At 45.2% G+C, this 24,057-nt stretch overlaps 1 protein-coding gene across 5 annotated transcripts in view; it reads left to right on the top strand.

Annotated features, from left to right (window-relative positions):
• The window catches only part of MCF2 (MCF.2 cell line derived transforming sequence), a 43,916-nt gene extending 20,535 nt beyond the window's left edge, over positions 1 to 23,381 (top strand). The window contains exons 12-30 of one of the 5 annotated variants that reach the window (XM_069014998.1): positions 1,265 to 1,456; positions 1,600 to 1,771; positions 4,457 to 4,545; positions 5,115 to 5,203; positions 5,435 to 5,501; positions 7,252 to 7,367; positions 7,480 to 7,549; positions 7,907 to 7,999; positions 8,345 to 8,437; positions 9,409 to 9,534; positions 10,308 to 10,529; positions 13,950 to 14,042; positions 14,333 to 14,411; positions 14,935 to 14,998; positions 15,461 to 15,567; positions 15,647 to 15,759; positions 16,035 to 16,147; positions 17,598 to 17,698; positions 21,532 to 23,381. In XM_069014998.1, coding sequence (XP_068871099.1) covers positions 1,265 to 1,456; positions 1,600 to 1,771; positions 4,457 to 4,545; positions 5,115 to 5,203; positions 5,435 to 5,501; positions 7,252 to 7,367; positions 7,480 to 7,549; positions 7,907 to 7,999; positions 8,345 to 8,437; positions 9,409 to 9,534; positions 10,308 to 10,529; positions 13,950 to 14,042; positions 14,333 to 14,411; positions 14,935 to 14,998; positions 15,461 to 15,567; positions 15,647 to 15,759; positions 16,035 to 16,147; positions 17,598 to 17,698; positions 21,532 to 21,572 — 2,040 coding nt within the window. In that variant the 3' untranslated portion in view covers positions 21,573 to 23,381. Of the gene's footprint in view, positions 1 to 1,264; positions 1,457 to 1,599; positions 1,772 to 4,456; positions 4,546 to 5,114; positions 5,204 to 5,434; positions 5,502 to 7,251; positions 7,368 to 7,479; positions 7,550 to 7,906; positions 8,000 to 8,344; positions 8,438 to 9,408; positions 9,535 to 10,307; positions 10,530 to 13,949; positions 14,043 to 14,332; positions 14,412 to 14,931; positions 14,999 to 15,460; positions 15,568 to 15,646; positions 15,760 to 16,034; positions 16,148 to 17,597; positions 17,699 to 17,948 lie in introns of those variants that run through there. The other 4 variants (XM_069014997.1, XM_069014996.1, XM_069014995.1 and 1 more) reach the window with 4 other exon arrangements.
• The last annotated feature ends 676 nt before the right edge of the window (positions 23,382 to 24,057 follow it).

Raw genomic sequence — 24,057 nt, 5'->3', positions numbered from 1 at the left:
GACACGTTGCTCTGAGGAGACAGTTATCTTCTCCATGGGGCTAGCCTCTCCACTTCTTAGCTAGAAGCATCTGAAATTTGCAGCTTTTCTTCAGCAGTTAATGGTAAGAAGGTGTTCCCCAGAGGCTGGAGGAGTCCCACACCCCTCACTTAGCTGAGGAAGTCAGCAAACAGGTATCTGCTGGTGCTGTGAGGTCAGCAGAAAAGATGTGGGCATCTCAAAGGGCAATTCAGAACACCAAATTCAGCTGCTGCTCTTGGTCATGCTTTCATGCTACATCCATGTATTAATTGACTTTGGAGGAGGTTTTCATGCCCAGTGTGACAGAGGTAATGCTTTCACACAAACTACAGCTCTTTTTTCTGAGTGATTTATTAAGAGTGAACATAGCTGAGTGTAAAATAAGGTGACAGATTGGTAGATAGGCACAGCTGCTGTATGCTAGCATGGAAGTGGAGTCATGTGGCTCACACGCTCTTTGATATCTTAATCAGCATCAAATACTCATTTAGGGAAATTCACGCTAATTAGGCCAGAAGGCACATGGCTGTAATAGGCTTGAGGCCAATTGAGAGGAACAGGGAAGTTTGACCCTGTTCCATTTCCCTGGTTTGGGGAACTGGGGAGCCCGTTTTTTCTCTGTGCACTCCACTTCAGCATTCTGCTGCTCTGTGGGGACAGACGGTTCCTTGGCAGCCTCTCAGCTGCAGGACAGGGGCTTCTCCTGGGCTCTTTGCAGTCCTGGTTGGTGCCCATGGTCTGTCCTGGGGCTGTGCTGGAGCACAGCATGGTCCTGCTCTCCATGTCTCCCTTCCTGTTCACAGCACTGGAGATTCTCTGTTGTTCTTGGCTGGAGCATCGTCTCACTCCTGTGCACACCACGGTGTGTGAGTGCCAATGAGCCCCAGTTCAGGTCTGCACTGAGCCTCAAGAAACCTGCCAGTCTCACTGTAAGCTCCATAGGGCCCACTTCAGCTTTCCCATCTGGAGAAATAAACATCTGCTTATCCCTTGGGTCAACTCTGCATTAGTACTTCTATGTCATGTACACCACTAATTTTAGCCAGGTACAGGTAGGAACAGCTTGGCTGGATATGTTGAGGACTGCAGTCACCTTACAGAAAAAATGTGGCCTTTCTACTTTCTGATCAAAACACAGTAAGTGCTGTTTAGCTCCATACAGATCCAATAAGTGATATTCCTCGTGAGAACCTCGTTGCAGTGGAGGTAGCACTGAGGGTCTCGTTGCCTGTGCTGTCCCCAGGCTCTGCAGTGCTGTGATGAAGGTGCCTACCTGCTCGCCAACCAGCAAATGGATAAGTGCCAGTCTAAAGAAGGCGCTCAGAAAGCACTCCAGGACATAGAAAGCTTTCTTGAAAGCTCTTCAGCCTACTTAAACTATGATCCCCAAGCCCTACACTATGATTTTGAATCAGTCTTAACATCTGAGTTGAAGGTAAGCAACACCTCCAGTTCCTTACTACCCAAGTGAAAAGCAAGGTTGGACCGTGTGGCAGTGCTGTCACCTTTGTAGTCCTCTGCTTTGGGTCAAAGTGCAAGTTAGTGGTGATGATGTGAGTCTTTGTTCACTCTCTGCAGTGCCAGATCCAGTCAGTGCAGGTCAAGCTGGAAAACGTTCGCAGCATGTTTGAGAACCGGCAGTCCTGCTTCAAGAAGCTGTTGGACAAACACGTGCGGCCCGTCCAGTTAGTAGCTCCTCGGCCAGAAAATCCACCGAGATCAAAATCACCCTTGTTCTCTCCTAAACATGGTAAAATATTGTGGAATTGTGGTATTTTCAGCTGATAATTTTGCTTTGAGGCAGGAAGAGTAAGGCTTAGGATGGTTCTGAGAAACTACCTAAATGTTGCTGGCAGATACAGTTATTGGATAGTGTTAATTATTTATCAGGTTATTTATTATCTTTCCAATTTTTGTGTGAATCTTCCCATACCTGTGTGAAGGATGAAGCTGGTTGCTTGTTATTTATTTCCACTTCATACTTAATGAAAAAAGAGCTGTAAGTAGTGCACACCTCCAGTTCTGCTTTCCTGGCATCCTGCTGGGCTGGAAACTGCTGAATTAATATTACAGGGTAAAAAAGGGAAAGGTTTATAAATTTATTATCTTGCCTATTCTCTGTGGCTGTCTTGAGCTGGAACTGACATAAAGTTAGACTGATGTTTGCAAAGGAGCTTGGAGAAATGAGGAGCTCAAATCTCATGAACAGAAATGAGCTGGATGCTTAACTCCTTTTGATTCCTTCAGGGTGTCCTCCTGAAATCCCAACTGTGGAATAATTAATGCCCATAAAGGTACAAATTCTCATTGAACTGAGGTCACTGAATGTTCTGCCCTAATTTTGGTAATGGGATGTGGCACCATGTTAGCTTTAAATGATAACATTAAAACTTTCATCCTTGGCAGCCCTGAGTGTATCAGGCAGAATTAAAAGAGATTTCAAAGTAGTGTCCATGTATTTTCAACCAGGGACTTGCTAAATTATGTCAGAATATTAAATTCAGCGATATGACTACATAAAAGCAATTAAACATTTGTGTTTTAACACTAGGTTTTTATGATGAATTAGCAAATATTGGTTATGGTGGGTTATAGCAGGTGTTACACAGCAGCAAAAGCAGCTTCAGTTCAGGGAATGAGAAATATAAGTAGCCGAGTGGTGGGGTGGGAATGAAGCTAGATGGAATGAGGGAAATGAAGCTACTCAAGATGCAGGCCAGTGCAGCAAATAAATCCCATATTTCCTCTTCCCAGGCTGATGCCATCCTCTCTAAAGCACATTACCTTCTGAAGCCCTTTCCTCAATCAGTAAAAAAGCTCTGAGTCTTTAAACTAGAGCATTTCTCATTTTACCTAGCACAGCTTTTCCAGCTTTCTAGAAAGAGGAAAGGGTTAAAGACAAATTATTGACTTAAAGAGCAGGGTAAATGTGTGGCCACTTCTGTGGGATGTCACGAGATCATCGTCACTCAGCTGGGCTTATTTCATGCTTTTCTGGGATGCAACTTTTTCTAGCAGAGGCACTCGGTCACTTGCAAAGCACAGGTATCCTCCATTAATCCCCTTCCTGAAAGCAATGATCAAGTGAGGGAAAGACAAAAGGTCCTCTTTGGATAGATCATGACAAGAGAGCTTTTTAATAAGGCCTGTTTGATACCAAACATCAAACCACTGCAGGCCTGCTGGTGTGATGTGCAGTGTCAAAGACACATGCTGAGCTCTGCTGGGAGTGCTTTGAGATGGATGGGTTTTATGGTGTGGATTGAAACCAAACCAACTCTGAGCACATCACTTTCGTCCTCTATTCTTTTCTTTCTTATATTTCTATGCCCCTTTCCCCCCCTTCTTTCTCTGTCTGAGGACAGATGCTTCCTCTTTTATCTTTGCCCTGGATTTGAAGCCTGTCTGAGAAATGTGGTTCTAATTTTTAAACCTTTTTTTTGGAGGAGCTGGGGAAAGAGCTCCCTGAGCCCTAAAGTGTAGTGAGATGTGCAGAAGTGGCACTGCAGGCTGTAGCAGAGCCAAGTGCTGGAGTAGAGTCACTCTTGCAACAGAAGCTGGTGCCCATCTCCCAGCCAGCTTCATATCCATGTTCCCTTCCTCCCCGTGGCAGTCTCTGAGCAGGACCACTGGCAAGTCCTCAGCTCTTTTGAGTCTTCCCATGTGTGATGGGTCATGCCCTATGCACACCTCTGCTCTGTGTCCAGCATCCAGAGCTCTCTGTTTATACCTGAAGGTCCAAGGCCTGGGTGTGATAAGGTGGAGCAGCTGGATCTCACAGCTGCCCCAGCTGAAGATGGGCTGACTGCTCTCCACACCACTTTGCCCTCAGAGCATCTCCATGGCCTTCTCTGGACTCTCTCCAGCATGTCCATGTTCTTATGAAGTATTTGAATGATGTCATATAACTCCTTGGAGAGACTGATGCTTTATTTTTAAGCTTCCAGTTTACCTCTGTGGCTTAATTACAACTTGTAATAGTTTACTGACAGTATCAATACATGTGTGCAAGATGGAGAGACAATTCATTACAGCTGAGCATCTTGCCCTGCATTCATAAAAGGACTTTAAAACAGTGTCCTAGTAGGGGATGTTCTTTTCTGTAGTTTATTTGCTTTTATTGTTTTTGCTGTTACCATATGCTCAGGCTGCAGAGACTTTTGTTAGGTTTTAATTACTGTGTTCCCTTAGTGGGCATTTTGTTTTTTCTAAATATTTTTACTTTATGGCCTTTATGCCTGTGTGACACACTATGTGGCATTAGGATTGTTTGGGATAAATACCCTTTATTTGGACAGTTTGCTATTAGTATTAGCTGACTAATTATTTAATCTTAAAGTGTGTCCCATTTTTCCTTCTGACTTATTAGTTTCTGTCAGAAGAATCTCCTTCACTATAGATGTACATTATGTAATTCTGCTTTTTTCTACCCAAGGTGTGGATTTTAATTCCAGTTTGAAATTTTCATTTGATCTCTCTCTCCCTGGGAAGAAAACTTCAAGAAAAACTCCAAGTTCTCGCAAGGTAAAAATTATTCATGAAATCTGAGTGAGTTTTATACACTGAAAAACTGAAACTGCTCTAAAGATTGATTGTACTTTGGATTTGATCTCTTTATTTCCTTTTCTTTTTTTCTTTAAAAAAAATCAAGCAAACCCAAACCCTCTTACATCCATATGCTTTAGTTGGATTAGTCCAGCACCTGAGCTCTATCTTGGACTGATTTTCCAATATCCAGATACCTATTTCCTGTGTGTTATTCCCTGAACTTATTTTTCACATAACAGAGGTGTGTATTAGAAAATATCCCTATCCACAGATATTACCCCTGTGGAAGCTGTTCTCTGACCTCTGCACTACTGGATTATATCACCAGTATTTTCCAATTTTATGTAGCAGAGTAATTTCTGGGAATACTTGGCTACCCATTACATGTTATTCCCTTGTAAGGTTTACTGCACAAGGGTTCTTATAATGAAACATATTTCATCCTTCCCCAAAGGGTTTCCTTGCTGGCCCCAGGGGCTGGGCTCCTCCTGCCCCTGCAGTGCCCTTCCTGCAGCTCCTTCCAGTGCATCCCATTTCTCTTCCAGATTGAAGTCATGCACGACTATCAGGAGAAGCGGAATTCCTTGCAGTATTTTATCTCAGACAGTGATGACAGCTTAGATATACTGAAAGGGTAAGCACTCACCCCATTTACAGCACCTAAAATGATGTTTATTTCTGGCCAATCCTTGCCCCATCCCTGTGTTCCTCCAGCCTGACCCAGCTGTCATCTCTTGTGCTTTTACCTCTTGGTTATTAATGAGATCACACAATGTTTTGGGCTCCTTGAACTGCACTGATCACCTGTGGGGCTTTTTACAGACATGCAAATAATATACTTCTATTTTTTTTTTTTTTATTTTAGCCATGTCATAAATGAGCTTATAGAAACAGAGAGAGTGTATGTGGAGGAACTCTTCACTGTTTTGACGGTGAGTGACTCCTCCAGGTTGCTCATTACTGTTCCCTGGTGACTTGTACAAAAGGGCACCTGCCACTCTGTCAGACCAAGCGAAGATGTGACAGGGCAGGTTTCCACCAGACTGTCAGATCCCAAGCTAGGCATAAATGCTCAAGTTTCTCCTTAAGTTTTCTTTGTTAGAAGCATCTGCAGGAACAGTTGGTGTCAGGATGAGCTTTTCATCTACAGTGGAGGAGAAGCCTTCTGTTTGTACACAAAAGCAGTGGTAATTAGTCTTAGCAGTGCCTGTAAAATACACAAAAAGCTGTTTCTTTTTACTGTTCCCTAATTCCCTTTACCTTTAGGAGACAAAAGAAAGAGGCTTGTGTTTTATCCTTGGGAGAATTCCATCTCAATACTGTGAAGTTCATGGCTGTGCGAAGCACATTACTTTAGAAAGCAGATTATGATTTCTCATACTGCCATTTTAGACACTTCTACTTTATTCCAAAATAACTCTTGCTGATGGCTAAAACAAGTTGGCTGTTAAATAGCTCTCCCCCTCACATTTCTCTCACCCAGGAGCAAGCAGGATATAAATCTGTTGGACTGCAGGTAGTTACACGTAATTTCCCTGCACTGATTGGGTTTTTGTTAAACCACACTGTCTGTGATGAAGCAGTTGGCAGGTACACAGATTTATTGCTGTGCACATCAAGTGTAGATAGAGAAAAATGGACAGATAGACTTCAGTTTTCTGAAAATAGTATTTCCTTTAAAGAGGAATGCCTACTTGTTGGCCTTAAATAAAAATGACTGATTTTCCAGATACTTATCATCTATTGCATCCTTAATCAACTACAGAATGCCTGCTTAGTATAAGGAATATTGATTCCAACCACAGTGAGTGTGAGAGATTAGTTTGGAAAGCCAAAGGAGATGTGCTGTACATATTGAACACGTTTTTGCTGCTCATGTAGGAAGGGCCTCAGTTCTGTGCAGTCCTTGGGGACCAGCTTGAGCTGTGGCTAATGGCAGTCTTGGGGGCCCCTTTGCCCTGATGGTCCTGAGCTCTGGCTGTGCCTTCTCCCTGCACTGCAGTTAGGAAATTTGCCCTATCTGGTGCAGCTGTGCAGTGATGGGATGTTACTTTGGGGAGCTTTACATTATTTCCTAGTTCCACCCAACAATTTGTATTTCAGTGTTCTCCATTCCAGCTCCTCCCCAATTTGGGAGCCTGTGATTTCAAGGGGCAAGTGGAGCCACAGAGCCCAGAATTCCTGAAGCATTGAGGAGAGCAAGACCCTGGTGCTCAGCATGTCTTGTACCCGAGCAAAAAGCCCATTGATTTTGGTATTTGATCCCAAGCTGTCTCTGGTTGGTAGCTCACTGCCTCCTGCAGTGGTTCTGGTGGGGCTGTGTGTAACTGCTCACTCTGCACACACACACTGCCACTCCTGAGTCCCGTGGGCACAGAGGAGATGTGATCGGTATTCCTGTGGGTCCTCTCCTGCAGCCAGGCTGATTTGCCTTTGGAGAATTGGGAGCATCTCTGCAGTGCTGCCGGCCCCACAGGGGCTGCCCCAAGCCATTCCCTCCTGGACCACAACCCCATGTGCCCAGGGACTGAAAGACAGGGATTTAGAGACCGAAAAACAGGGAATAAAAGGGATATTGCACTTAGAAACAAAGAGATTGTCTTGAAAGTCTGTTCATGTCCCCTTTTTATCTGCCTTTGAGGAGATGGCAGCTGAGTGATGAGCCCTTTTTGCATCTGGCAGGGCTACAGAGCAGAGATGGATAATCCAGCCATGCTCATCCTCCTGCCCCCCGTGCTGAGGAACAGGAAGGACGTCCTCTTCGGAAACATGCCCGAGATCTATGACTTCCACAACAAGTACGGTGTTGCTCTGTTCCCTTTTTATCAGACTGAGCCCTTGCAACGATGAAATACGCAAACCTTACCTTGCTCACTGCTGCGTTTTTGTCCCTTCTCCCATCTCTTGCAGAATTTTCCTGCACAGTTTGGAAAACTGCCTGGGAGCACCCGAGAGAGTGGGATGTTGTTTTCTAGACAGGGTGGGTGACTCATTTTCACGTATAAAGCAGACTCGAAGGCCAATGTTTCTCCTGGTTTGTCACACTCTGCAACACCTCAGTTATGTCGGTTGAGTGAGAAGCTCCTGACCCTCAGGACCAGCAGCCAGGCCAGCAGGGGCAGAGCCTGGCCAGCAGGGATGGGGCAGAGCAGCCATTGGGACCACACCGGGGCCTGCTGGGATCCCCAGCAGTGCTTTTTTCACCCAAACTCTGTCACTTTGAGATAGTAAAGTTGGCAGCAGAGATAAAAGCACGCACAGTTTGGGCATTGGCCTCATTTGCTGCCCAGCAGGATTGGGTCCCTGAGGGTGACTTGCCTTTCGGCTTCCCTTGCAGCGGGAGGATTTCCAGATGTATGAGAAGTACTGCCAGAACAAGCCCCGCTCCGAGTCCCTGTGGAGGCAGTGCTCCGAAAGCTCCTTCTTCCAGGTGAGCTGCCTCTTCTAGCCAGGCTGGCATCGCTGTGGGACACTCCCTTGTCCTAAACACCCTCCTCGACAGCCCACAATTCTCCTGCATTTTGTTTGGTGTCGTGTGAAAAGTGCGCACAAAAGACTCGCAGAAAGAGATGTTGGAGTTTCTTGTAGACCAGGAGCACAAGGCAGATCCACTCACTGTGTTATTTTGCATGTTGCTGTAATATTTCTTTAGTTGTAGGCACCATTCAATGCTTTGACATGAAATCTTGAGAGCCATCAAGCCCCACGGTCGTGCTGTTGGAATAGCTACTTATAGATGCTGCAAAACTTACTTAGCCTGAATTCTATGTTCCAGGAATGCCAAAGAAAATTAGAACACAAGCTCGGGCTGGATTCCTATTTGCTCAAACCAGTGCAGCGCCTGACAAAATACCAGTTACTTCTGAAGGTATCTCATGTTCTGCTTTGAAAGGGCATCAGCAGATAGATTAGACTTGTTTTCCAGTTTGCTTTATTTTTCAATTAAAGGTTACCTGTAAATCAGCAGGGAGCTTTGGATGACATATTGCTTATCTTGGCCCTCTGAAGCGACTTTCAGTGAAGATGAATGCTCACATACCTGAAAAGGGAACAATGCTTTTAACAAGCCATTTTTTAAGGAGAGAGAGACTGTTTGAATCCGTTCAGAGATGCAAAATTACAGAAGCACCTATAAGAAAACTGAGCCAGAGATAATCTTGAGAATCTGATGAATGAAATACGTTGTTGCATCTCTTCTCCTCAGGTGTTGATAGTGCCTGTAATCTTTAATGCCTTTATTCTTGTGTCCCCCATCTGAGGCAGGGCAGTGCTGTTATTCTCACTTTGTAAGGCAGGGTTAACACTTGGGTAGTAGCTTCTGACTTCACCCTCTAGACTCTTGAATGAGTATACATGCAGCTGTAAGTGGGCACAGGAGATTTGAAATAAACTGATTTTATCTCAGTGGTAAAATTCTGTCTTCCATTTACTGACTTGGAACAGAATTTATAAAATCCAGAGCCTTCTTGTGTCTGCCAGTCTGAAGACAATCATCTACTGCAAGCCCGTTTGAGGGCATGTGTGGCATACTGGCAGCTAATGAAGGACCTGAGCCTTATTTCCCATACCTTACCAAGCAGGAAAACAATGCAAAGGAATCAGATGAATGTGGTGCTGCTCTATACTGACACCATCCTTAGGGAAACACATTAAAAATAGGCCATCCTTCAGTGACCTGTTCCACACTCATACTGACTCTGCTTTAGAGGGAGTCTTTTTCCAGTGACATGAAAAACGAAACTCAGTGTAGGTCACTTCTGGCCATTGCAAACTTTGGGCAAGGTGGAAAAATCTGCTTTGTTCAAGTGCAAACACGTGCTCTCCTATTTCTATTTTCAGGAGCTGCTAAAGTACAGCACGAGCTGTGATGGAGTTCAGGAACTTCAGGAAGCTCTGGTTGCAATGTTGGATTTGCTGAAGTCAGTCAACGACTCTATGCATCAGATTTCAATAACAGGATATGATGTGAGTAGGTTTGAGCAATGAGAGCCCCTGCACAAGGCCGGGTGATGCACTGAGAATGGATGGTGTCCAGAATGTGCGAGCTGAGAACTATCCCAGAACAGCTACAAAGTGAATGGGATCAGGGAGCCCTCAGAGGTGACAGTCTTCCATCTGATTTCAGGGGTTTGGGACATACCCAGAGCTGCACAGTGCCCATACTTGCCACCTTGTGGTTTTCCAGAGTATTTTTCCAGTGTGCACCTTTGTGTTCTCATGGCTGACCTAACAGTTCACCATCTTCATAGCATTTCACATTCAGCATTTAACAAACTGCTCTCTGAGGCTGATTCTGAACCTCTCCCATTGGAGTGGTTGTCTTTGCTGTGCTTCAGGGAAGGGTGAGGCTTTCAAAGCTGCTGATCCCAGTTGTGGCCTCCTTGAGAATTCCGACTTCCAACACCTCAGTTCAGGCTCAAATCTCATCTGCCCTGCCTCACTGAAGTAGCCCAGAGCCCTGAGCTCTTCCATAGGAGCTGGATGGTTTTCCTTTCTTTTGAGTTCTTCCAGTTTCTGACTTTCTAGACTAGCTGCAGCCCTGCATGAGACCTCTCCTTCCCCCCTGGGACCAGGTCATCGCTCCCAAAAGATCCTCTGATCCTTCCAGGAAGACTTATTCTTAAGGGGACGTGCCTTGGAACAGAGCTGGCCCTGTGTCCAGTCACTGTTTGGAGAGTCCTCTTGCATCTTAATTGATGTCTTTTTCTTTCTTTTTTTATTTGTCATGCTCTCCTCAGGGTGACCTGAGCGAACTGGGGAAAGTATTGATGCAGGGATCTTTCAGTGTTTGGACAGGACACCGAAAAGGGCCAACAAAAATGAAGGATCTTGCCAGGTTCAAGCCCATGCAGAGGCACCTGTTTCTGTATGAGAAAGCCTTGGTCTTCTGCAAGAAGCGAGAGGAGCACGGAGATGGATATGACAAAACCTCATCTTACAGCTTTAAGCACTTTCTGAAAGTAAGGAGTTTTTGTTTTTATTTATGAAGGTTTGGGTGTTTTACACAGCTGTGTGTATTGCAGACCAGTGATCCTGCAGAGCCAAAGGGCATTTCTTCTGTGACCCAGTGGCTTGTTCTCTGCTGCTGAGGGCTGTGATGCCTCACAGGGATGTGCCATATCCACGGAGGGCTGTTGGTTGAATGAACTCTGAGGACCCCAGAGCTGAGGCAGCAGCCGGGAGATCCCATGGACCCGGAGCCATGGATGGGACTCTGCCAGGGAAATGGAGCTGTGCCAATTCCAGGGGTACAACTGTGCCTGGCCCCTGCTCTAGTCCGTGTTCCAGGAGTGGGTGAGGGCATGGAAGGGCGTTATGTGTCTTTTTCAGCCCACGTGGGAGATCGAGGAGGCTCCTCGTGCCCCAGGGAGGCCCCTAGGGCAGGCTCTGCCTGGCTGCTCCTGAGCCCTATTTCCCACCCTGCAGGAGGAGGCAGGGATAACTCTTCTTCCTCCCAATTGCCTTTATCCTTTGCAGGCTCCAACTGCAGCTAAAGGACAATTATCAGATGACAAGAGTAGCCTATGGCAAAATATGAGGGATGTAAACAACAGTTCCAACCCTATAAATGCTAACTATTGCCAGTAAAATTCCCCAAGCACTGCTCTAGAAGAGACCTTCTGGCATACTGCGTGTGATGAGCAGTTCTAATATCAGCATTTGTTCCTCAGTGCTCTGCCTTGTTTTTCTTGAAAAATAAAAACCCAGTAGGGGTATATATTAGATTGGAAAAAAAAGAGAATTGGAGGCAGAGCAGACCCTGCTGCAGGTCCCTGCTCTCAGTGGGGTCTGGGGAGGGAGATGCCATGAGCAGTCAGAAAACAAGGTAACAGTAGGTAAGTCTGTTCAGCTCTGGTGCACGTTACAAATGATGTAATAAAAGCAAATCTCAGGCCATATGTTTTGGTACCTAATGTTTTCCCCAAACAGCATCATTTTCTTTCTGGAGAGCTTGTTTTCCCTGCAGTACTTGTTTTACCATACATGCTTTTGAAAGAACTGAAGAGGTGGCAGGGGGAAATCCAGCTCAGAGGAGAAAATCCTGTGCTCAGGAGTCCAGGCAATGTGTCCATTTGCCTCGGGAGGGCTCATTCTCCAGCTGACCCACAGAGAGGTTGGAGTTAGGGAATCCATGGATGTGACAGGATTACATCTGCACACATATGTTTTGAGAATTGCTGTTCTGTGGGCAAAATCCTGTTTCTGGAGCTCAACATTTATTTGATTCATGATCAAATAAATTGAATCATTGATATTGCAAAAGACCTCTAAGATGATCGAGTCCAACTGTTAACCCAGTAGTGCCAAATCCTCTTCTTAACCGTGTCTCTTAAGTATCAGGAAATTATTTTTCTTTGCAGGAATGTTTTTTTTTGGGATTCAGGGTTGCAATGAGCTGTTGGGTAGAAGCTGTGTAACAGATCATCCGTGAAACAAACAAAAGAAACCCTCAGGATAATATTCTGCATGCTGTAAAATGTGCAGTGGTCAATACCTCTTCAGCTGAGAGTCAGAAACTTAGAGGATGCAGGTTGCTGCAGTGCCAGGTAAATCTTCCTGGTGCCACGTGGAAGCTGATGCAGATAAACACCATCCCAGAGCTTTGCACTAACCCAGCCTGGTCGGCACTGCAGTGATCCAACTGCTGACAGTAAATCCTGGGCAGGGGGAGGAAACAGAATTTTAAAATCCACTAACCTGAATGAACAGACCTTAAATCTGTCTCTTCCTGGTGCTTTTTCTTTGCATCATCATAGTAGATCATCTAAAATTTCTAATTTCTTGATGCCTGGGCAGTTTTGTAGGAGCCTCTGTAAATTGCCAAGGTAAAGAAGATGCACAGAACTGGGAATTGCAGCGACTGGGTGAGGCGCTCTCTAGGCTGCCCTTCCAACAGCTTTCATAAATTTTAAGTTTTTATAAAATCAGAATGGAGCCTCATTCGGCTTTCTAAGGCATCTTGACAGGACAAGGGGAAATGGCCTCAAGTTGCACCAGTGGGTTCAGGTTCGATATGAGGAGTGGTCAGGCACTGTCACAGCTGCCCAGGGCAGTGGGGGAGTCCCCATCCTTTGAGGGATTTAAAAGATGTGTGGATGTGGCACTTGGGGCCATGGGTTAGTGGTGGCCTTGGCAGTGCTGGGGGAATGGTTGGACTCGATGGTCGTAGAGGTCTTTCCCAGCCTAAATGCTTCTGTGATGTCAAGAGCAACTTGGTTGCTCCTCCCTGAGGCTGTTTGTCACTGAAAAGGAGCACCAACATTTGAAAAAGCTGGAACAGAGCATTTGTCCATGGGACCTCTTCTGTAAGTCATCAACGTCTTTCCGACCAAAAGCTCTGGGCACGCGCGTACGGCCAAGGAGGAACAGCAGTGCTGAACAGATGTCATTTCTAAGGTTTTGTTTGTTTATAATGGATTTGTCTAATGCAGTCTGTGTGAATAATTTATGATAGATGATACCTTTGTTATTACATCTGCTCCAAAACATGCAGGTGGGATACCTGAGCTATTTTTGACCATCCCTTAATTGCCAGCAAACTCTGCTTTGAGGGAGAGGATGGTTTATGTGATATCAGGTATTACAGCATTTTTCAGCTTCATGGCCTGTTCAGGAGGGAGGTCAGAGGTCTCCTGTTGTTGAAGTGTTTCTTGTCTCTAATCATGGTTTTAAGCTTGGTTCAGGTGGGTCACATTTGCAGATCCTGAAGGATTTGGGCCTTTGGTATTTTCATCCAGACTACCAAAAGTGGTTGGTGATAATGAGTAAAGCAGTATTCAGCTTCAAGCCTGGGTGCATCCTGAAAGCTCAGGCTTGGGGCAGCTCAGGCTGTGTATCCAAAAACTAACCCTGCTTTTGGAAACCTTAGAGTTTTTCCCATCACCACTACAGGAATGGTCAGGGGCCGAAGGGCATTGAACTCAAACCTCTAAAGGAGCTAAGGGCTTCCCAAATGGGTTTTAAAGGTCACTGAAAGAGGGAAACAAAGAATTTAGTGAGTAAATAAAGAATAATATGGCAGAAATAATGTATGTAGATAAATAACATGTCACATGTTTATAAATCTTCATATGCCAAATCTGAGAAATTCTGTGCTGAAAGAGGCAACTGCGATGATGCTTCAGTCAGTTCCACTCATTCCCAAATGAAAATTGCCTGAAGGTCCATTGATTGGTTTTGAAAAGCTTATCCAGAATGCAGCAAGCTGATAGAAACTCAGGAGGGATGAGACAGATAATGACTTTCGGTTGCTACTTGAATTAAAATTGATAAAACGTGTTAAATTCAGTGAAAACAAGTTTAACTTGCTGTCAAAAGTCTGGATTCCTGGGGAAGAGGGAGCTTTGTATTATGTTTAAATTTGTTGTTTGGATTTGCAGATGAATGCAGTTGGAATAACTGAGAATGTGAAAGGAGATCATCGGAAATTTGAGATCTGGTACAGTGGGAGAGAAGAAGTGTATGTGGTGCAGGTTTGTAGCTTCAGAAATCTGGGTATTTGCACACCCTCAGAGCAGTGAGAAGAAGATGTGTCTCATTGGTCTTTATGGTTGTAGTGATAGCTCTACAATTTCCACCGTGCCTTGCCTGGATGTAATGGGAATCATCAATTTGAAAAGATCAAGACTGTTTAAAATTTATTGGTAGCTTTGGGAAAAAAAGGGGATTTCAGTTAATTACAGCAGAGAAAAGTTAAGATTTTATTCCTACATTATAATGATGACTCCTAATTCAAAATTCAGACAATTTTCTCTTCTTCCAGGCCCAAACAGTAGATCTGAAGATGGCATGGTTGAATGAAATAAGAAAAATTTTGTTCAAGCAGCAAGAGCTTATAAAAGGTACATTTGGCCAATTTCTCTGCGGCTTTCATTCTGCAGCAGAAGCTTTCCTATTGCCACACTGCTGATCTTCAAGTCCACTAATTTTCACTGGAATTGATTTTTAGAAGCCTGGTAGCAAAATGCTGGAGTGAGGCCTTACATCACAGGGAAATAACATAACTTGGAGCAGTAAAAGCTGGGTGCTCATGTGAAAATGAATTACAGAAGTACATTTTTTTGGTTGTCATTACCTTGGGGATTATTTCACATTTGTTATCATAGGTTTAATTCAACGAGATACATAACAGACACCTGATTTTAAGCATATTTTGGTCCTCAGTAGCATGCTGGGTATTGGATTTGTGCTACATGCCACCTTGATCATAATTAAGTCTGTGCTTTGCAAGAGTCCATAGGTCTGTTTTTCTCTGAACAGAAATCAATAGGGTTGTACAAAAGGTCCAATTTTAAAAGTAATGCTTCAAGTGTGACAGTTGCTAATAAAAAACTGGATTTTAAGCTGTGTTTGCCCTCCCAGCAGTGGAGAAGCAGCAGCCTGGCTCGTGCTCGGAGCAGCTCCCGCTCTCCTCCCAGCTGAGTGATGGGTGAGTTCCAGGAGCTGGCCGGGGTCCCTGGGGTGCCCTCCCATCAGTGGGCACCCAGCTGCTGCTGGCTGGGTCCTGCTGGCTCTGTGCTGGCCCCGTTTCTGTCTCTGGGGAGGGGACAGGAGGGACGTGCTGCTGCTCATCACCCTTTGGTGGCAGTGGCTGGGGACAGGGTCTACGAGGGCCACCCTTGAGCCTGGCAGCTCAGCCTGAGCTGCAGCTGCTCTGCAGATGGAGACAGACCAAAGACAGGGCTCTAATTCAGGGGTAGAGACACTGCAGCAACTTCATTTCCCCTCCCAGAAAGGTTAGGAACCGGGCATTAAATCCTCAATCTTTATAGAAACATGCAGTAAGAGGTACCAGTATTAGTTTTGATGCTATTTTACAAAACCTCATGGAGTTTGCGTTCATTCGTGAAGTAAAACTAAGATTGATTTCTCTATTTTTTTAACGATTCAGGAAGCAGCAGAGAGCCTCCATCAGCTCCGAAGAGAACGACTCGGAGCGCACCAGCCCGGTGATGCTGGACAGCGGGCTCGTGTCCCCCCAGAACAAGCCCCACAGAAGTATGGCCCCTTCCCCTCCCTTCAGGGCATTTCTGTGCGTGCTGGGCTACCCCAGCCTGAGCCCCACACTGTCTTCCAGGCTGGCCAGGAATGTCCCAGTCCCTGGAGATCTGCGAGGGGCTGGAGGAGTGGTCAGGTCACCAGTACCTCTCCAACTGCTCGGACACTGAAGAGGAGGATGGGAACCAGCTGGTAGGTGGAGGTGCAATAGTGTCAGAGCTTGGGGGGCTGCCATGGTCAGTCATCTTGCCTTGCTTTCCTTGGGTAATGGATGTATCTTGTCCATGCCTCTCAGAATTTCTGTATCTCAGTTTGGGGAATGAGAAGATGTCTCAGCCACAGTTTCTTGAAGTAATTTTAATTAAGGTAGCTGATAGGGCTCTGTCACATTCCCTGCAGCAGTCAGGAATCACAGTTGTGTGATGTGAAATGCAGCTAAATAAGATAAGTTTTTCTTTCTTCCACAGTCTCCAGGAAAATACACAGCCCTTGCAGACTGCAAGAGGAGAGGATCAGAGGACCTGCTGGTGAAAAACGGGGATGAAATTCAGCTCTTGCATGAAGATGGTGAGGGACAGTGGTAGGTATTTTAGGATTTCTTTGCCTTATCTTTAAGAGCCTGCAAGGCAGTCCCTTGAAATGTGGCTTGCCCTGTGATACACTCACTGCATCTCCTGACTGAGCTTTAGACTATTCCAGAAAGCTGGAGAATTCATTCCCTTGCCAAGACAGGATGCCATCTGCACTGGCTTGGCCTGGGGAAACAAGTCAGGACTTCCCGTGCCATGGGTGTCTGGGTGAGCTGGGTTTTACCAACACCTTCACAGCCCCTCTTGCCATACTCTTCCCACCTCAGATGGTGCTTCCCTTTGCCCGTGCCAGCTCAGCTCCAGGCTTTGTTCCTCTGGGCTTATTAACAGCCATAGTGAGTAATTGCAAGGCATTTTCCTCCCTCAGACAGCTGTAGGAATGTCAACTGGGGGATGGCTGCAGACCCTGTTTCTCTTCTATGTAAAGCTCACAAGATAACCCCTCTCAGCTGGTTCTCTCCTGGTGGCTGGGAGCATCAGGCCTGCTGCCTCTTGAGCCATTGGTGTCCTTGTCTGGAAGGGCAGCGTGCCCCCTCCTAAGATTTACAGCAGTTTGGCTGAGGTTTCTGGCTCTTTCCTTTCCAGGATGATTCTGCCCAGCTCTCATCAGCCAGCGTGGGCTCTCAGCAGGAGGGAGCCCAGTGTGCCAATGCCTTGTTTGGGGTGTGGGAAGGGTGATGTTAGCAGGAACCTGGATCAGATTTGTGCAGGCACCAGCCTGTAAATGCACAGATGTCAATGCCCCGTGGAGGATTCCTGGCTGACAGCTACAGCCCTTGCACTTAAGGGAAATTAGAATAGGATAAAATAGAATATTTCAGTTGCAAGGGATCTGCAAGGATCATCTAGTCCCACTGCATTTTGAAAAATTCTATTTGTTGTTAGCAAAAGCAAGATGCAAAGCACCTCAGGTTTGCTGAAAGTTCACCTCTCCCTGGGGGCTTCAGCCCATGCCAGTCAAAGATTTCTCACTCCAAGCTTTATTGTTAGCACCAGTTTCACTGCATGAGTGAGACACGGGGTTGTCACTTATGAGCATGAGTATTTCCAGCTGCCTAAATCTTGGCTTGAATTTACTTACAGTATCCTGACTAAAATCATCCTACCAGTCTAAACAGTAGAGGAGTCAGGAAAATAATTGCCCTTGGCTCCATCAGAAGCCAGTTTTCCTCTGCTGGCATCTCTGGAGGTCTTGGGCAGGATGACTTGAGAGGGAGTCCTGTTCCTCTCCATTGTCTAGAGAGGTGCAGGCTTTTTAATTAGGTTCCTAAATTTAGGTGGGAGGAGTACTTTAAGTGCATGCTCAGGTCCTGTTAAAATGCTGCCCTGGTTTGAACAAACTGTTGCTTGCACCAACCACCAGCTGTGTAGAGTGTGCCCTCACCAAAGGGCTCCTGGGTGTTGGTTGGCTTCTGTTACTAATGCTGTTGTCATTCAAAGGTTGGTGAAAAACCTAAACAGAAGAAAAGAAGGCTGGATTCCTGTCCACAGTCTGCAGATTGTAGTCGGTGACTGCAGATTTCGGAATGCCAAAGTTGCAGGTATTTGATAGCACGCCTAGCAGAAATATTTCATATCTCAAATCAGGTCTTTTAAGCCATTTGCTTTACACTTGATGTACTAAATCTGGCTGCATATGCCTCTGCCGGAAAAATAGAAAAGCAAGCAGCTATTCCAAAAAGCCTGCAAAAGTAGTAAATTAAGCTTTTGTTTGTTTGTTTGTTTAACACATTAAGACATTTCTGAGACTTTAGGCACTAGTAAATTAAAACCAGGCATTTAAAAACATAGATTTCTTTGCAAGAGCACTGGGTAGAAGATCGGGGAGAAGAGACGGAGTCTGACCAGGGATTCCCGTGACTGTTTTGCCTCCTCACTGCAGTAGCTCAAACCCCGTGTGAACAGGAGGTACCTAAGCAAAATCTCCTCCTGCTGCAAAAGACATCGTGGCCTGACCCCAGCACTCTAAAGGCAATACTTCCTCCCTGCTGCCTCACTCCTGCCCTCACTGCTGCCTGCTGGTTAATCCATCCTTAGATAAAGTTTATAATAAACAGGTTACCAGGTTTCGGCCAAAGGCTTCGAGTCTCCAAACCCATATTTCTCATTTTCTAGCTGTAAATGTACATAGAAATAGATAGGGAAGCATAAGAGATGACACAAGAAAATGCCTTAAGAGCAGCCTGTTGCCCTTGCCATGTACACAGCATCACCTCCATGTGTTGCCTCATCACCATGCTATCCACTGGAAATGGGAGACCAGGGTTTGAGATGGAACAGCTCAGGAAACCCACATAGACTTAGTCCATTAAAAAAACCCAAAAAACTAGTTATGACTATATGAAGCAAATTTTGCAAGGAGATTTCTCTTTAAATACTTCTTTCTGTCAGAATCTATTATTCTGATGAACGTGAAGGAAGCCATCTGAAAGGCTTAAAATTCCAGTCAGCTCTTGCTGGTTTTTCAGTATATTTCAGTGACATCTGTCCTATACAGGAGGGTATTTTTTATCCCCTTTGTTGCAGGGCAGTCAAATTTCACAGGTTGAAGGTTTTCTGATTTTATGTAAGGGGTAGTTTGCTAACCAATGTTCAGAGTTTACTGGCGCCCTGTTTTCAAGGTGCAGTTATGGCTCCCTTGATCATCTCTCCATGTGTAGCTACCCCATCTCACCAGGTCCTATGCAGAAGGGTTTTCCAGCTGTGACTGCATCTCAAAAAAAGGGTGCTGGCAAACTTTGAACCCTGGTTTGCATTGTCAGTGGTCATATCCCCAAAAACCTAGAGACTGTCAGCTCCAGACTGGTTTACAAAGTTGCTGAGTACAAACTAAGGAGAATTTCATGAGGTGAAACCACAGAAAATGCCTCCTGTGAATCCCAGGTTCTCCAGTCATGTCCTGGGGTCTGAGAGCACTGAGGCTCTGTGTTCCCTGCTAAGGTAACTGTTCTCTTCTGCTGTTGCTGAGCGTGGCTGGAGTCTCGAGGCATGATTCTAGTTTTACATGCACTCCAGGAAATATTGGGGGAAATGATGTAGGATGTTTTCTTGCAATTTCGTACAGCTATTCCTAGAGGTTTACAGCGATGTGTCCTTAAGCCATAAGCAACTTGCACTCTGAAAATTGATTTTCATACAGTACTTTTGCATTCAGCAATTCCCTTTACTCTGTGGGCTGGTCGCTTCACACTGCAGGTGACACTGTACCACTGACTCCTTGGGAATGGTCTGGATCGGGCTCTTTCCTGCTTCTTCAGAAGATGGAGCTCTTGCTCCAGTATAGCAGAGGGAGACTTAGGCAGCCAAGTTCGTGGAGCAAAGTGGGGGCAGGAGGGAGCATCAGAACCCTCACAGATGATGAGCTGCTTGTGCTGAAATACTGGTTTGCCTGTTAGCATTAAGCTTGACTAACGTGGGGTCCCCAAGAGCTTAGAGAGTGTTGGAGTCACCTCAGTGCTGGGAGAGAGGCAGTTCTGGTATTCTGTGGGGGCAGTGCCTGTCTTACTGCTCAGCCCTGGATCCCCCTAATTAAACTTTATGTCCAGTCACAGTCATAGCAACATTCATACAAATCTGTGGGTTGGGATTTTTTTCAGGGCAAAGCCTTTAGCTGAATAGATTAAATGGTTCCCTTACCTTCACATTTCCTCTTAGATTTATACTGTGGCCCTAACAAAACCTCCCACCACAGGACAACTGATACCTGCATGCCTACAAGCTGTTCCTCTCCCGTCCTGCTAATTATTCCAGTGTTGAGCCAGTACAAATCATAATGAAGTTACTGGGAACTTTTTGCTGTCCATTTTAAGTTAGCAGAGCGGCACTTGGTAAATGCTTCACTCCCCAACCATTTCCAGCTTTGCAAATCCACGGTCCTCTTGTAAATCTTGGCCTGGATAGAAGCCATGAGGCTATCTGGGAGGAAGGTGGCTGGCTTGGAGATCATTTTGAAAATGAATTTTCCTTCTGGTGAGCCTCTAGCTATAAATTCTGAGATTAGTCTTTGCTGCTTTCTTCCAAATAGATTTATTCTCTCTGCTGTGCAAACCCATGGTGGATTTTTTTATGTGCATGATGAAAGAATAGTTTTGTATTGCAGGTGGTAACATGCAGAGCTCAAATGAAAAATATTTGGAGAGAACTGTGCTCAGAAAGAGCAATATTCAGAATGTAGCTACTGTTGAGGCTCAGCCATGGGTTGCTGGTTTCAGCTGCCTTGCAAGTGGTCAGGCATTGCCTGATCAACTGACTCAGCTTTTCCATGAATTCACACAGAGATGCAAGATTATCTCCTCATTCAGGGAAGGTGGGGGCTCCAGCATTACAATTCCAACTCCTCCTCTGCATTGGAGCAGGAGACAAAACATTTCTGCATGTCCCTTGGTGGCCAGTGTGCCAAAGATCACACTTTGCAGCACTGGCAGGTCTGTGTCGCTGAAGAAAAGGGCATCTCACCTCTCAGCTGCACTGCAGCACCCACAGCAAGGGCTTGGAACCAGATTTTCTCTGAAGTCTCTTCTTACCCAATCCATGCTGTGATTTAAGGTGGGCACAGGCTCCTGTCCTACATGCCAAATCCTCTCCTAGTTTGTTTTAACATCCCATTTGCCAAATTCTCTTTTCCAAGCCCTAAGGGGATCCCCTGTGTGTGCTCTTCATGCCATAAAGCCGAGCAAAGGTTTCCCCCCGCTGGTAGTGCCCGAAGGACCAAGCTTGCATGTCCATGCCCCTGCTGGACAGGGCACTGGGGATTGTCCCTCAGCCAGGGGAGCTCGAGGCAGCCCTTTTGTGGCTCCCATCTGCCTGATCAGGGTATTTACTGTCTGTGGCTTGAGCTTTTGCAGGCATGTTGGCTGAAATGTGCAAGCTTTGTCCAAGTTTGGTTAAAATGCCACTTGTGGTTTGCAGCTGCAGCACAGCAGTTTGCACTGCCCCTCACACACTTTAATGACTGCAGCCACAGGCTTTTGTGTCTATACAGGGTCCCTTAGAGGCAATGCTGATTTCTTTTTGGCCTTTGGAACATAAAGCAGGGTCTCCTCCTATGATCTGAGATGCCAGCCAGCTTCACTGAACAGCTATTTAGTAACGCCCTAGAAAACCACTTCAAGCCTGACAAAATAAGGAGCCTAGAGAAGGTATCAGCCGGCCTTGCTGTGATAATGAAGTGATAGATGATGGAAATGAGTCAAACCCTGCGGTCCTGCCTTAGTCAAGGCTCTCACTGAAGCCAGTGGGAGTTCAGCTTTTAGGGAGAAATGCAGGAGTGCATTTATTTTTTTTATGTTATACAAATGTTACATGATTATAGGGAACAATGTATTTCTTGGAATAAGATGCTTTAATATTAACATCATTCTCCATTACTTTATAGATGCTGCCCTGTGTAACACGAGAAAGTTTAGTTCCCCTTGAATTAAGGGTGAACTAGTAGCATCCTATTTTTGATGCTCTTTGGAAGCTTTCAACTAAGTGTTACAGAGAAATAGCACAATAGTTGGAGTTGTCCTGTACTATTCATCACATTCACAGACCTCCACAGCTTCATCTGCACTGAATGGGACTGGGGTCCTAAGCAGCTTCTCATGCTCATAAAGGAAGCCATTCTCTGCTCTTTGGTTTTTTTCGCCTGTGGAAAGTATGATATTTTATTAATTTTTCCTACTGTTTTTCCATGACATACATCATGTTTCATCAGAGAAGTACACTACAGTTTCCTGACACTTTGTTTAGATGCTTGAAATTTCCTCTACAGGTTGAAGTAGGTTTTGCCTACTTGTTAGCTGACAACTGTTGAAGTTGCAAACAAGAGTCGAGTTTTGGTAAACCAAAAGAAAAAAAAACCAAACCAAGAAGCTGTATGTCCCACTTAATTGATTTTAGGGGTGGATTTTTCTTAAATATCTGCTTCAGCTATGTGAATGTAATGTTCTGTAAGAGCATCATCTGGCTGACTCACATGTGAGGATGCAATAACACTAAAGATCCTCTTTTTGCACTTAGGGTCTGAGTCCAGCCCATTGCAATCAGCCTCCTTGATTTCAGTGGGGTTTGGATCAGGTCAAACTGACAACTCAGGGTTGTCGCCAATCACTTAGGGTCCCAAAGCGTCCCAAGGCTGAAACCTGTATCTAGCAAGTGTTGAAGTTTACATTAATGTATGTACTTTTGGAACACGTGCCATAAATCCAAGCTAAATGTCCACGTTTGCACTAAGGATGTTCTTGTGATAAGACTTTTTCAGCATCTTTAACAATAATGTATCTATTGAATTTTTGAGAAAGGAAGAAGAATGTTGAAGACTCATAATTTAATTTTGTGTTTCTTTGTCTAGTTTTGCTTTTGTAGAACATAGGTAGGTACAGGTGGTTTGAACTTTTAAGCAGATGTGTGCAAAGAGCACCTGAGTGTGTGGAGAGCAGGGCTAATAGTGTGCATGCAGTAGTGAATTTGCTCTGTCCCAGTCAAATGCAATGTTTATACCATGGACTAAAGGGGGACCTTTATGATCTGACTTTTATTTGTGAACCAGTCCTTAGACACAGTCCCAAGTTGAGTTAAACATACTGGGGTTTGTTTTGTGACCATTTTTGTGTGGAGGCACTGTTGAGCTACTCGATGGCTGTGGTTGGCTGGGGGTTCCCCATCACTCAGTGACATCTCTCCACTGTGGGTCTCCAGTATTGGGGGTGACCTTTGTGTACCCTCAGAAACGTGACCAGCTGAGTCTGAACTGAGCAACACCACAGACCTAGAACAATCCCGGTATCCTTCAGCCACTGGCAATCACAGTGCAGAGGTTTTAAGCCACTGAAGGTTTTTTTCATCCACTTTAAAATCAATCACAATGCACTAATTGGGTGGGAAAGTAGGAGTGTCTTAAGCTACTGTTGGGGCTGTTTATAGTGGTAACAATTCTTGTGGTAACAATACACATTTTGAGGTACAACTGTAAATATTTGTCTGAAACATAGCACACATTGCATATTAAATGATTTTAATCTTTTTTGTCTTCCATGGTTTTAAATCTAAGCTTTTATTAATTTATGAAGTTGATAAGTTCTGCAAATCTGAATGTACAGTCTGAGGTTTTTAACATTTGAAACTTTGCACACGACATGGTATGTTCCCCTGAGTATGCTGTTGAACTAGGCTCTTCATGTATATGTATAAATTACAGTAGAGAATTTTCTCTGACTGCAAGTTTAAATGAACTATATTGTATATGTACCTGTAAAAAATGTGTTAAATCTATATTTAAAGATTAAAAACTTGTTAAATAAATCCATCTGAGAATATGCAGTTCTGTTCAAAGACGCATCTGCTGTAATTCTAGATAAAAAACTCCTCACAGTGTTGGTTTTATTTCATTTGCTTGGAACAACTTAAAACCTTCTTAAAATCAAAATGCATATAAGGTAAGCAGTGGCAGATGATCCAGTTAGTTTCTTGCTGGATGCAGTGGCACTGAAACTGGGAGAGGCACCTTAGTGCTCATACTGACGTCTGAACGAGCAGCTGCTGAAACCCTGCCCTGGCTCAGGCTCTCCCCAGCCTGCCCCTCATCCATCCCAGCACGGCTCAGGGTGGCCCCAGCCCCAGCCTCCCTTTCCTTCCAGCACCGTGCAGCACTGCCAGGAGCCACCTCTGGGCTGAGGAGCACAGGCTGTGCTCACGGGTGGGCCCATAGGGGCCATGTGGGCATCAGCAGTGGTGGCCTTGGGGGCAGGGAGAACACCCCTGGCAGTGGGTTCTGCCCCTGGGGCCATGCTGGGGTCCCTGCAGGCTGGTGAAGCCTGCCCATGCCAGGCAGCCCAGTGCAGGTCCTGGAAGCCCCCATTTCCTTGTGCACCCCTGGAGGTTTCCATGGAAGGAGAGACAAGCTGAATGAGCCCTGGTC

The sequence above is a fragment of the Aphelocoma coerulescens genome, chromosome 4A (genome assembly GCF_041296385.1).
Source record: "Aphelocoma coerulescens isolate FSJ_1873_10779 chromosome 4A, UR_Acoe_1.0, whole genome shotgun sequence".
Classification (NCBI taxonomy): Eukaryota; Metazoa; Chordata; class Aves; order Passeriformes; family Corvidae; genus Aphelocoma; species Aphelocoma coerulescens.
The sequence above is the reverse complement of the archived record's forward strand: the minus strand, read 5'-3'. Positions and strand labels throughout refer to the sequence as shown.